General features: G+C 44.6%; 1 protein-coding gene across 2 annotated transcripts in view; it reads left to right on the top strand.

Annotated features, from left to right (window-relative positions):
* The window catches only part of LOC138285500 (lanosterol synthase-like), a 192,421-nt gene that overhangs the window by 176,859 nt on the left and 2,336 nt on the right, over positions 1–13,226 (top strand). For both annotated transcript variants that reach the window (XM_069225489.1, XM_069225488.1), the window contains 3 exons: positions 2,281–2,361; positions 4,171–4,341; positions 10,295–10,373. In XM_069225489.1, the coding sequence (XP_069081590.1) occupies positions 2,281–2,361; positions 4,171–4,341; positions 10,295–10,373 (331 nt within the window). The remainder of the gene's footprint in view (positions 1–2,280; positions 2,362–4,170; positions 4,342–10,294; positions 10,374–13,226) is intronic.

Here is a 13,226-nt window from a genome sequence, read left to right as displayed (position 1 = left end):
CACTTCCAGACATTTGCAGAGCGGCAGCATGGTCAAATGCACTTACTTTTGCCAAACAATATTGTTTGGATCTAGCATGGAAAGTAGATACGGCTGTGGGGTGAGCAGTTTTATGTCACTTCTTTCAATAAGGTACGGGTTTTATTTTTCCTATTTTGTTGCTATATATTTATAAGGATGTATTCTTATTGCTTGTATCTCCACTGTTTCATCAACTAAATTTATTTCCCGGTGGTTAATGACGTGCTTCCTCAGTACCTCTTTGGAGTGTGATTTTGCCTAAACCTCCACCATTTATTTATTCTTTACTTGCTGCTAGCTACTCCGATTCAAGCATGTGAATCAAGAAAAGACTCAATATTGGAGAGAAAAAAAGTTACTTACTTGTACACTGTGGTTTTGCAGTATTGATATCTTTAAGAAATTCACATGCGGGTCGCCTCCTCGTTTAGGCTCACCACTTTTATACCTAAATGATATTTATATACTTATTTATTACACTTGTGTGCAAAATCTGAGGTATGGTGACTCTGCAGGGGAAAAGTGGTTCAGGGTCTTGGCTCTGGTTGACTGAAGTTTGGATATAATGAAACAATGTGAATTGGTTGACAAAGTCAATTGACTTCTGTCGTTTGGTATACTTACATAGTCCTGCTTGTTTTCTAAATACTGTGAGGCCCCCACCATGACAATGGGGAAGATTCAAGCATGTGAATATATGAAAGATATCAATACTGAAGAACCACAGTGCATAGGTACATAACTTGTTTTTTGTTGACATACTCTCAGTCCGTCCAGCCCAAAAGCGGGTGGACGGACCAAGAGTATGACGGACAGGGTATTCCGTTGTTGCGACTAAGTACCCTCTCCACCAAACTGTAAATTAAAACCTAAGTTACCTTGGTGCTTGGAAACTCCAGCATTCAGGAGCAGTGGCAGCAGAATTCTTAAGACAGGCTTGGGGCCCTGGCCTCACCCTTACTTTTTTTTTTTTTTTTTTTTAACATTTTAGGCACTGGTTAACATTCCCTATAACTTACGCACCAAGATACAATTCAGTTTGCGATCTGCACTATTCAAATACCAAGTTTTATTGGTAGTTAAAATAGTTGATTAGTTACTGAAGGGATGGATTTACTCTTTAAATATAGCTAGCTGTACAATGCGAACAAGTTTATATTTTGCATTTGAATGGTTGTCTCTATTGTTTTGTAAGCAAGCATGCCATGCATATGTCTTAGTGCAGTTAAATCATATATGTCTATATGGTGCTTAGGGATATGTTTTGTGAACAAGTGCCTATTGTGAAATAAATTTACGAGTCTCTTCTTGTAAGAGGCTGTATTTGTACAAGATAGAATACAAGGATTTGGATTATGCTTCAAGATAGCATTTCATTGGCTGCAGCGGTCACCTCCAAAGAGTATCAAAATGAAACTCTTTGGCCAAAGCAACTGACCTTTCACTCAGCCTTTGATGTCTTTTATTGCAAAAAAAAAAAAAAAACGTTACCACACTATACATGCGTCATAATTTCCAGACGCCTTCAAGCAAACGTTTCCTGTAGCACCTTTAAACCACAAGAACAGGATGTTCAAAAACAGAGAACATTTCTAGAACATAGGGCGGTTTAACGCATCTACAAAGTTTCACATCTGCAACAAATGAAATTAAACCGGTGACTAAGACATACAATTTTGTTCGTAGCACAGAACAAATGGACAAAACGTAGCCCTCAAGCCAAAAGTAATCCAGTTTTATGTGTTGCTATATCAGATTAACGTTTTTGTTGGCCTTTATGCGTGTTGTCAAATTATTGCTGTGTTTTAATGTCATGTATGTGAGTGCGTGCGTATTTAGTAAGTCAGTGGTTTCATATGTTTTCTATGAATGAGGATTTTCTGCTTTGCGTGTGTGAGACTCCACTCTATTGATAAGTACTTTGCTTGTTATTTCTATGAGCTATGCACTTTGTATCCGGGTGCATTTTATGTAGAATGGGTATGTATTTTGTGTGACTATTGTGCCCAGATGTGTGTTTTATGGAGGGGTTTATATTTTATAAACGCCAGTGTAGTTTGCATGCAGGCTATTCTTGATTCCTGCATGTGTTTTGTGTGTGGTGGGTGTTTCCTGCGTGAATGCCTATCTTGCAGCTGTTTTTTTTTTTTGTGGGTACATACCTTGTCTGTTGATATATGCCATAAGTCAGTGATATTTGTAGAAATTCTCTCGAATTGCTCCTGTGCTAATCCATCTCTTTCTTCTTGATCTCTGCAGGAGTTGGGGTGTTTGCTTCACCTACGGGACCTGGTTCGGGTTAGAGGCATTTGCTTGCATGGGACACACCTATCATGATGGGTATGTTTAACATTTGTTTTTACTCCCTATAACATGTGTATTTCAAATATAATTATCTTTAGGTGAGTGTTCTTTTGAGGTTGTCAGCTCTGAGTTCAGCGCAGTGTTTTAAATAGTGTGAGTTGTGTCAGGTGAATCAGGGCCAGGGCAAGGTATTCCAGATGATTGGAATAGTAAACGATTTCAAGGTTCTCCAAAAAGGGCATTAGGTGGGACTGGCTTTTATTTTGGCATGGAGTTTTGTTTCAAACATCGGGTGGTTGCAAGGGAAATAGCCAGTGTCCTCTGCTCGTATACTGGGATTTGGGTACAATGAGAAGTTTGCAGGTTGCAGAGCAGAGTGAACTATTCTGTTTGTATAGAATTTACATAATATCAACTGAGTGTGCTGTTCCGAGAAGCGTAGAAGTCCACTTCATCCAGAGTAATTATTTATTTCAAGGGCCATGTCTTGCTGTGAGGCCCTCAGATCAAACTTTGTTGTGGAGCACAAGTCCTCAACCACCACGTGGTGGCATTGCAGCACTGACCCAATGTGGTGAACAGCCTAATGAAGGTGTATGCCGCCTCTTGGTGGGTGAGGGCCTCTGCTCCGCAACAAAGTTGCCTTCGAAGACCACACAGCAAGACATCATCCTTTAAAGAAAAAAATACTTTCAATGAGGTTACCTTTTCCTCTTCTTGGAACTGCACATAAAGTTTATATGATGTCTATTTGGAAAGACGAGTGCTGGACTGGTAATCCTTTCTTTCCCTCTGTTTGATTGATGTATAGGATGTACACCTGCCTCAGTTGGGGCTATCACACATGAATACTTTGGTCTGGGCCTTGTGGATTTGTCTGGGGGATTTATTTTACTTGGGTAAATGTCCTCTTTGTGTGGAAAGCTGGATCTATATGCCTAATAATAATCCTGATGTACAGATGGTGCTTATTTGTTCCTTTTGGTGATCTGGCCTTCAATTCCAGAACTCCTTTATAGTGGGTGATTGCTTTAGGACACCAGTAGTGCAAGTCTCAAAAAAGTTCACGCCATCCTAGCTGCAATCCTACTAATAGTTATGTTTGCACTGGGCCTTATTCTAAGTTTCTTTGGAGCCTGGCCTTATAGTCTCAGTTAGTTTTACTATGTACCCTGGGAGCAGTATGTGACCATGCCTGTGCCAGCCAACAGAGAAGGCTTGAACATCAGTAAGGGAGTATGTGGTTCCTTGGCACTAGGTTTGGGTGCTGGGAAGTTCTGTGAGTCTCAGACCAAGTTCTCACTTGTCATACACAACGTGTGCATGCATGGCCTTGAGCATCCTTATATTTATGGTAGTAATTGCTCCCTGGGAGTGACTGTTATGCTGTGAGTACTGAAGCCATGTGGATATATTTCAGTCATTAAGAAGGCAAAAACATAATGGCCTGTCAGTGGCTGCTGTGGCTGATGTGCAGAGGAACAAAGAATTGCTCTGGTAGGCCAGATTGACAGAAATCCGCTATATAAATATAATAAACCACTGTTTTGTAACCTGCAACATACAGATTAATCCATAGCCAGCTTCCATATATTTTTTTGTTTGTTTGAAGTAGTCTGATGTATGTATGCAAAAGCAGCAGGCGATGCCTCGGACCTGCCTCTTAAATGTGTGCGTGTGAAAGGAGGAGAGGTTGGTGATTATACCTGCGTGGATCTACCCTTGCAACTCAATCTCCATCTTTGCTCCTGTGATTCTGCTCCTCTGGTGTTGGCTTTGATAATGACACCACAAATTACCTCTGCCTGCATTGACCGACTGTTTGACTGTGTAACTGTTTCTCAGGTCTGCATGCAGTGAAGTGGTCTTGGCCTGCCAGTTCTTGCTTTCCCACCAAATGGCAGATGGCGGCTGGGGAGAGGACTTCGAATCATGCGAGCAGCGGAAATATGTGCAAAGCAGAAACTCCCAGATCCACAACACATGTTGGGCCCTACTGGGACTGATGGCTGTCAGGTAATGTCATTCCATCCACACCACCTGTCGTGGTTTATTGTTGTCAGGTACTTTGTTGCTCCACGTCTCCACCCTTCATTCCTGCATTCTCTATTGGGATTGCTGGTCATGGTTTACTGACTCCCCTGCGTTGTTGTTTCCTGGTTGCCTTCCACGTGAGAAGGCTCTCCAAAGTTTGAATCTTTAAATCAAGTAACAAGAAAATGTTAAAACAAGAGAATAACTGTTCTAAAAGTAATGTCAGGGAGATTTTTTTGAAGAGACATTAGGCTTCAGTTGGAAGCCAGTGCAGTGATATAAGGATTGAGATGATCGGATTGCCTCGCTGAGTGCTAGCAGAGACGCATATTTCACCTTTCACGGAAGCAGGTCTGTATTTAGGAAGGTATGTCTAGCTTGGACATACCTAGAATCTACAGCAGTGCCTTGCTGGTCTTCTACCCAGTTTTATTGACTTTGCATATTGTCTCCGTCCTTCTGCCTCTTTAAGTGAAAAGCAACACATGAGACTCGGGTCACCTTTGAGGCACTTTTTGAATATTGTATAACTTAGAAACGAAAACCTGAGAGTTGGACAGTTAAAAGCCTCCCTTTAGACAGTCTTTGACATTTTTAATTCAAATGGTGCATTTTATATATAGGCATCAACTATTAACTTTATCAAAAAGGAAGGTCTTGTTCTCTTACTTTGTTCCAAACCTGAGAGTAAGGCCAGTTAAAAGCCTCCCTTTAGACAGTCTTTGACATTTTTAATTCAAATGGTGCATTTTATATATAGGCATCAACTATTAACTTTATCAAAAAGGAAGGTCTTGTTCTCTTACTTTGTTCCAAATTTGATTTATGACATCTTACAAGACTGTCCATAATACAAAAACCTGAACTTAGCATGTTCCCTGAGAGTCCGGCATACCCTTTGTCAACTACACAGTGGTTGAGGATGAGAGTATTCTTCTGAAGCAGCCAGGGTTCCCACAAAAAGCATTTATCTATCCTTTAGTGCCCAACTCTTGGGTTTCACTTGCATGAGATGGCCCCTCAAACCTGAAGCTCTCAATGGCTGCCATTCTCCCTTGACGTTTTTCAGATTTTCATTATCTAAATTGTCATTTTGTGTCTAGAATTGAGATGTTTTCAGTTGTATGTTTTTGTTTGTTAAATTTGTTTTTTGGGGATGGGAAAAACGAAAAAAGTGCCTTCTTTGCTGTATTTGGCACTAGGAAAACTGAGATGCACTTCCTTAGAACTATGGGTAGACAATTCGTAAGTGTCTCCAATCCCCCTCAGCTAGATTTCGAGGATGGGTATAAATCCACATTCAACCAACCACAGTCATATCTATTACATTGAGCTCCCAGTTTGAGTAAGCATTTTTCATTTAAGCCGAACTGTAGCATAAATTAGGCCCTTCATAAGATACTAACAAGCAGAAACTGTTAGAAAAAGTTATTTTTTAGAAATGCTATTGCTGATATGCCAGTGAAGGAAACTAGTAAAATAACTTCTACAGAACGTTTTTGTCTAAACATATTTGGCCTCTGTAGCCACTGCTCCTTAAATGTCAAAGTGGATAGGTTTTATTGCAAAAAGCACATTAAGATCTGAGGCATATTTACGCTCTTTGGTGAAATTAGGCTTAATGCAACAGGCCATTATTTATAAGCTTGTTTGCGGTGCTGATCTCCGTATAGTCCAAATGCTGCGTTCAGAATAACTGCAAATATTATTTGGATAATTCAACCAGACTTGTCACCCATGAAGGTATCCAGGCACAGGCAGGGTCCATTGTCTCAGTCAAAGAGCCAAGTTTTCAGTGTCCTGCAGAACTCCTATAGAGTTGGAAGGTCCTGAGGTGTAGGGGGAAGCTGTTCCAGGCTTTAGCTGTGAGGTAGGAGAATGAGCGTCCTCCTGCTCTGCTGCATTGTATGCGGGATGTATGGGCCAGCGCAAGGGAGGTGGAGTGAAGTTGTCTGGACGGTTTGTGGAATCTCAGGCGGTTGTTGATGTAGGCGGGTCCGGAGTCATGCAGAACCTTGAACCTTCAGTGCCTTGAGAGCCTCACAGGTGAGTATTGCGCTCTACAAATTTCTGACTGATTGACTGATTGATTGAATGGTTTGGTTAGGAGCTTGAACTGGCATCTCCTCTGGACTGGGAGGCTGTGGAGTTTTTTGAGGTGAGTGGTGATGTGTGTGCAATGAGGGAGATCTAGGATGAATCTTGCTCTGGCGTTCTGGATGATCTGTAGTCTTTGAACTAGGTGGGCCTCTATTCCCACATGGAGGGTGTTACTGTAGTCCAGTCGACTAGTGATGAGGGCTTGGGTGATGGTGCATGTTGCGTTGTGGGGAAGCCACTTGAAAAAGCAGGAGGATAACACTGCGTTGACTTAGGACCTCATGGTGAGTTTGCTGTCGAGGATGATACTGAGGTTCGTAGCATGCTCAGATAGGGTTGAAGTGGGCTCCAGTTCTGTGGGCCACCAGGCGACGTCCCAGTAGGAGTTGTCGCTCCCAGAGATCAACACTTCAGTCTTGTCTGTATTGAACTTGAGGCAGTTATTCCTCATCCAGTTGGTAAAACTGGTCATGCATTGGTTTAAGTTGGTTCTGGCGGCGGTGTAATTTTCGGAGAGGAACACGATGAGTTTAGTATCATTGGTGTAGTATATAACTGAGTCAGTGAGATCTGACTGTGTTGGTTAGGGAGGACATGTAGATGTCGAAGAGGGTACGGCTGAGTGATGAGCCTTGAGGGACTCCCTAGATGACTGGTTTAGCTTTGAAGGTGAAGGGTGGAAGATGGATTTATTGCGTTCTTTCGTTGAGGAAGAAGGCAATCCATCTGAGAGCAGCTCCGTGGATGCCTAAATCGTGAAGTCTGGTGATGAGCATGTGGTTGGGGACAGCGTTGAAGGGTGCTGATAGATTTAGGGGAATAAGGGCTGTTGTCTCTCCTTTGTCGAGTAGGACCCGGATGTTGTCTGTGGCCGCGATCATGGCTGCCTCGGTGCTGTGGTTGCTGTCGAATCCGGATTGGTAGTCATCCAGGAGGTGATTGTGTCCCAGATAGATGATGAGTTGTTGGTTAATGGCTTTCTTGATGACTTTGGCCAGTAATGGGAGCATGGAAATGGGTCTGTAGTTGCTGAGTATATTTGGGTCTGCCGTAAGGTTACTTGAGCAGGGGTTTGATTTCTGCTTGCTTTTAGTCTTCTGGAAAGTTGCAGAATCAAGTGAGATGTTGAGTAGAGTGGAAAGTTTGAGGCTGATCCTGGATGCTCCTAAGTTGAGGATATGGTAAGTGCATGGGCTGGATGGGCCCCCGAGGGGGTGGATTTCATGATAGTGTCCTGAGTGATAAGATGGTTCCAGGTGGTTAGCCTTGGGTTGGTCGTGTGTGTGGAGGTATGGCTGTTAAAGTCTTCAGGCTTGAGTTGGGGGGGTGAAGATTTTCTACAAGGCTGTCTTATAGGACCTGAGAAGGAGCGATGTTCCTTTTCGACGTTGTGTGGTTGGTGAATTCCTTAACTATGCAGAAGAGTTTCTTACTGTAGCTGGGGTTAGCTTCAATGTGCGATGCCAGGGCTTTTTTTTTTTTATCTCATGTAGTTTGCGGTGGTAGAGGTTGAGTGCTGATTTGTATGTGGTTCTGTTGGCTGGGTCTATGGTGGTGCGCCACCTTCTCTCAAGGTGCTTGCAGTGGTGCTTAGCTGTCCTGCTGTCCTCTCTGTACCTGCTGGCTTGCTTTGTGGATCTTCTGTGTTTCTCAGTCTTGATGAGGAGGATGATGTTGGTGCAGTCAGTGATCCTATTGTTGAAGCTTCTATCATCCTAGTTCATGTTGTGTGGGCGAGTTGAGGGCAAGGGTGTTGGTCCATTCAGTCTCTGAGGCCTTGTTCCAGCTGTGGCGAGCAGCATTGGGTTTCGTCTGGTGGGAGGGCATGGCTGTTTTGATGATGAAGTAGATGATTGGTCAGTCCATATGAATTTAGTAGTGTAACTGTGTTTGGGTTTTCTGGAGGTGAATATGGCGTCACGCTGGTGGCCTGCGATCTGTGTGGGGTCATGTATGAGATAGGTGAGGCGGATGTTGTTCAGGTTAGCAAGGTTAGGGTGGTTTATGTTGTTGAAGTGAAATTTGAGGTTGCCCAGGAACATATAGTCCATCGAGATGATGGCGTGGAGGGGCATTGAAATCGCTGATGAGGTTGCAGAAGGTGGTTCGCGGTCCTGGTGGACGGTATGCAAGGGTTTCCCCTACTGGTGAATTTCTCACCAGTTTGGATAGTGAAGTTGTGGTGTTCCATTGTTGGGATGGTGACGTCCGTGGCGGTGGTGCATTTGATGGAGTCTCTATTGATGATGGTGATTCCTCCACCTGGCTTCTTAATGCAATTGTAATGGATGATTCTGTCCGGTGGCAATGTTGAGTGCTGACTCCGGGTTGAGCAAGGCCTCAGTTTGGAAGACCATGTCAGGTGTGAGAGGGTCGATAAGGTCCCAGATGTTTACTGAGTGAGAAAGTGTTAAGGAAGGTGTATGCAAGTCTGTGGGGGGGTAGCTGGTGTTGATGAGAGGGGTGGGGGCATGTGTGTTGTGGCAGAGGGTGCAGGTGAAAGCTCCTACCGCAGAGTCTAGTGAGGCGCAGTTGCAGTATTCATGGCAGCATCCCGGGTCGAGGGTGCAGAGGGCGGTCAAAGTGGCAGACAGGCTTGCCTTTGAGGCAGCTGCACTGCAGATGCCATTAATTAGGTTCTGTGAGGTAGGAGGAGTTGGGTGGGACTGGCAAGAAAAGAGTGGGAAAAGGACAAGAAAGTGCAGCAGCAAAAAATGAGCTAAAGGGTTCAAAGGGGATAGAAGAAAGCGAAAATGAATGTAGGAATATAGGGCCATATGTACCAACTAATTTTCCCATAGACACAGAATGGGTAAAACCCTTTGCTACATCTGGCCCATAGTGAGAACGAAGCAATAGGGAAAACAACTGAAGCGGGGGTAAGAAAAAAGGACAGGAAAGAGACCAGGAGCAGCAGCAAAAGGGCAGGAAAGAGAAGGAGCAGAGAAAAGGACGGGAAAGCGAGAAGAGGCTTGATAAGAGCAGTGCGGAAGCAGGAAGAATGCAGAAGAAGATAGGGTTCCTGGAGGAACGCAGATCCTGGAGCTTAGGGTCAACAGAGGTAGCTGGAGAGCTGGGCCTGGGCACCAGCTCAATGGGGTCACACTGCGGCCGCCATACACTCTTTATAGAAGCTCCATAGATACACCTTGACCGTCAAGCTGTTGATTTCAGTGCACAGATTTGTCATTGGCACAATTCTACCACTCCTCACACAGAGAACTGTCCTTTTTCTCCCACTGAGATGGCTACAATAAACCATCATCCCTCTGCCGCAGATTCAGGAAAAGGGGTGGGAGGTCAGTACTAAAACGTGGAATGCTGAACCCTGTCTTCCACGTTAGCTGAAACTTTTCTCTGAGCAGGCTGCCTTCTTGCTGTCATCGGGACTAGCTAGTAGAGAAAGTAAACTATATGACATGGACCTTATGGTGTTGTATGGAACAGTTTACTGTAGCGTACGTGCGTCTGTGTTCACATCTCTTTCTATATGGGATTGTTCTAGTTCAGTGTTTGCGCCTATATTTCCACTTCTATATATTTTTTTATTTGTGTGTCTGTGTTTGAGAGTTAGTCTTGGTGCTCATGTCATATGTAGTGTGCTTGTTTTTGTCCTCGTGCGTATTTTCGTCTGCCTGGGTATCCCTCTGTTTTGTGTGTGTTGGTGTTGCTGTCTGTAGCACTTGCCTTCCTGTTTGTACCTGTATTTCTATCTTCGTTTTGTCATTTTGCATGTCTGCTTTGCTTGTTTCTGGGGGTCGTTCAGTGTACCGCATATGCTGTGTGTTCATGTCTATGCCTGAAGCTATAAATGTCTCTCCGTGTTCCTGAACAGGTTTCCAAATGTTGCAGTTCTTGAAAAAGGCATCCAGGTTTTGATTGACAGACAGCAAAGCAATGGAGACTGGCCTCAGGTAGGACAAAGTGACATCCGAGATAGTTAGCTGGGACATCTTGCTGTGCGCACAGACTTAGAAGGCTCTTTACAGCCTTGTCTGTGATGCAGGACCTCTAGACATTTTAGAAAATACGTTTATTTCTAAACTGAAACTTGAAATGTGTATTCATCCTCATGCGTTCCCCTCAGTAAAGGGTCCTTCCAGTGCAGAGTAAAAACAGTATTTTTCCCCAGTTCTGTATCGCTAACTATCACCAGCAATAGGCATTTCCGGAGTGTTCCTTCGTTTCATGTCTGCTTGGGTTTTGAGACAGACTGCTTCGTCATTTAGAGATAGTCCTTTTAAGGATGGTTGTTAAAGAAAAAACACTGACTTTGGTAGCAGTTGAATTGAGAGGTGAATTGCTCGACCTGATAACTTACCTTTGTAAATGGGTTTCTTGTTCCTCTTCAGAAATCAGAAATCTGATGAAAGTCCACAAAAGTAACCTATCTCTCTTCACCAATCCAACTTCACTCATTGTGAGTGCCTTACATCTCGGTATCAGTCAGGTAACATGGGGTCAGCAAGTGTCTTACCTTCACCTAATGTCACACGCACAAGGGTGATCCCTCTGTTGACTAACGAGATTTCCCACTCAGCATCAGTACTACCCCTCGTCAGCAACCAAATTTCACGCTCCTCTCGAGGGCAGTGCTTGAAATGGAGAAATTAAAGCTTGTTTCTGAGAAGTGCCGGTACTATCCAATTGAAAGTATTACGTTTTTCTTGAGGTGTGCCGGTACAACTCCTCTCAAAATAAAAAAGTGCCGGTACTCAGTACCGGAGAGTACCGGCCCATTTAAAGCACTGCTCGAGGGCACTACTGCTCTTCAGCCAAACATCACATGCATAGCAAGAGGGCTACCTACTTCCCCCACCAAATATGATATTCATTTAACTTTTTTTGAAGCAGTTCTTCATTCATATTCATAAAATAAACAGGTATGCGTCACATAGGGTAGATACCCAGTACGTTTATGTAGCACTTAGTTTCATCAACAAATGAACTGTTTATCCAATAAATAGCAACCAACTGCCCCAAAACCCCTTTAACCATGAAAATGTTTACATAAAATGAAGCCATACGGAGGGGCTATTATCAAAGTTTATTACTGCATCTTTTTAACACTATGGGGGTCATTATGACCCTGACGGAAGGTGGAGAAGCGGCGGTAAGACCGCCAACAGGCTGGCGGTCTTTTTTTTTGTATTATGACCATGGCGGTTACCACCATGGTCATCTGCCGGTTCTCCGTTCTGCCCTCCAGGGCGGAGACAACTGCCGGGCTGGAGACCTGGGTCTCCAGCCCGGCGGCCGTCACTATACCGCCGGCGGTATTTTAACCCGGCTTACCGCCGTGGATTTCCTGCGGTTTGAACCGCCATGAAATCCATGGCGATAAGCACTATCAGTGCCAGGGAATTCCTTCCCTGGCAATGATAGGGGTCTCCCCCACCCCGACTCCCTCCCCTACACCCCCCACCACCCCTGCCACCACTCAAAGGTGGCAGGGTCCCCCTCCCCACCCGACCCCCAACATCACATCACCCATACCCACACGACACGCACGCAGGCACCACCTACACACACACACACGCTGACATACATGCCTACATCCACACACAGTCAGACACGCACACCCACATACAAACATACACGCACACATCCATACAGACATACCCACAGACATGCACGCACTCATTCCCAAAACACGCAACCCCCCGCAAGCACACACGCACTCACACACCCCCCCCTACATACACAGACGCACACCCCCATGTACCCACACAACACCCCCCTCCCCTAACGGACGATCGACTTACCTGTTCCGTCGATCCTCCGGGAGGGGACGGGAGCCATGGGGGCAGCTCCGCCGACACCACACCGCCAACAGAACACCTCCACGGCGAATCACAGGACGTGATTCGCTGGGCGGTGTTCTGTTGGCGTGGCGGTGGAGGTGTAGCAACCTTCACTTCCCCGCCTCCCGCCAGTATGGCTGTTGGCTGCTCTCCGTCCGTAAAAGGACTGAGATCTGCCAACGGTCATAATAGGCCGAGCAGCAAACCGCCACCACTGGCGGTCTTCCGCACGGCGGTCCCTCAGCGGTCTTGTAAAAAGACCGCCGAGGTTGCCATGGCCACCTAAATGACCTCAGTCATACCTCAAATTCTCTTCATTGCATTATCTATCTATGAGAGAATAAAATAAAGAAGTTATTAAGAGACAAAATTGCACTTCCTTTCATCATCACCCATATATCCCGTTTCACCAGGGCGCCATACCTTGTAAAATGCATTAGTGAACTATTATTAAAAATATGAACTGTACGGTGCAGTTGCTTGATTACTTAATTCCGCTGTCTCCCCTAAAACTCAGATTGGGCAAAGTATTGCACTTACTGCAAGTGCCATACCCCTCTTCATCAACCAAATATTACACTCCTCAGAAATCCACTAAACCTCGTCAGGTATACGTCACACTCCCGTCTTTCGGAACCAAAGACCACACTCCGTTCACTATGCCTCTTCACCACAGATATTAAGCTCTAGCAAATGCACTACTTCCTTCCCTGACCAGATAATACATCTATCTCAAGTGCATTACCCTTCAGCAACTGAACATCACAGTTCTAACAAACACCCTGCATTCTTCATTAACCACATATGGCACTTGGTAAGAGCACTGCGCCGCTTTCTATGTGCAGTCTTGCCTTACAACGCAAGCAAAGTCTTCAAGGTTGATGCTCAAATTATTTTGGCTTGACTACTGCTGGTTAAAGTAACTTAATTATATTTCATCTACCACCTCCTATCTCTGAGTTT

Source organism: Pleurodeles waltl, chromosome 3_1, assembly GCF_031143425.1.
Source record: "Pleurodeles waltl isolate 20211129_DDA chromosome 3_1, aPleWal1.hap1.20221129, whole genome shotgun sequence".
NCBI classification, from domain to species: Eukaryota; Metazoa; Chordata; class Amphibia; order Caudata; family Salamandridae; genus Pleurodeles; species Pleurodeles waltl.
Note: the sequence above shows the minus strand (reverse complement) of the source record. Positions and strands in the feature narration are given on the sequence as shown.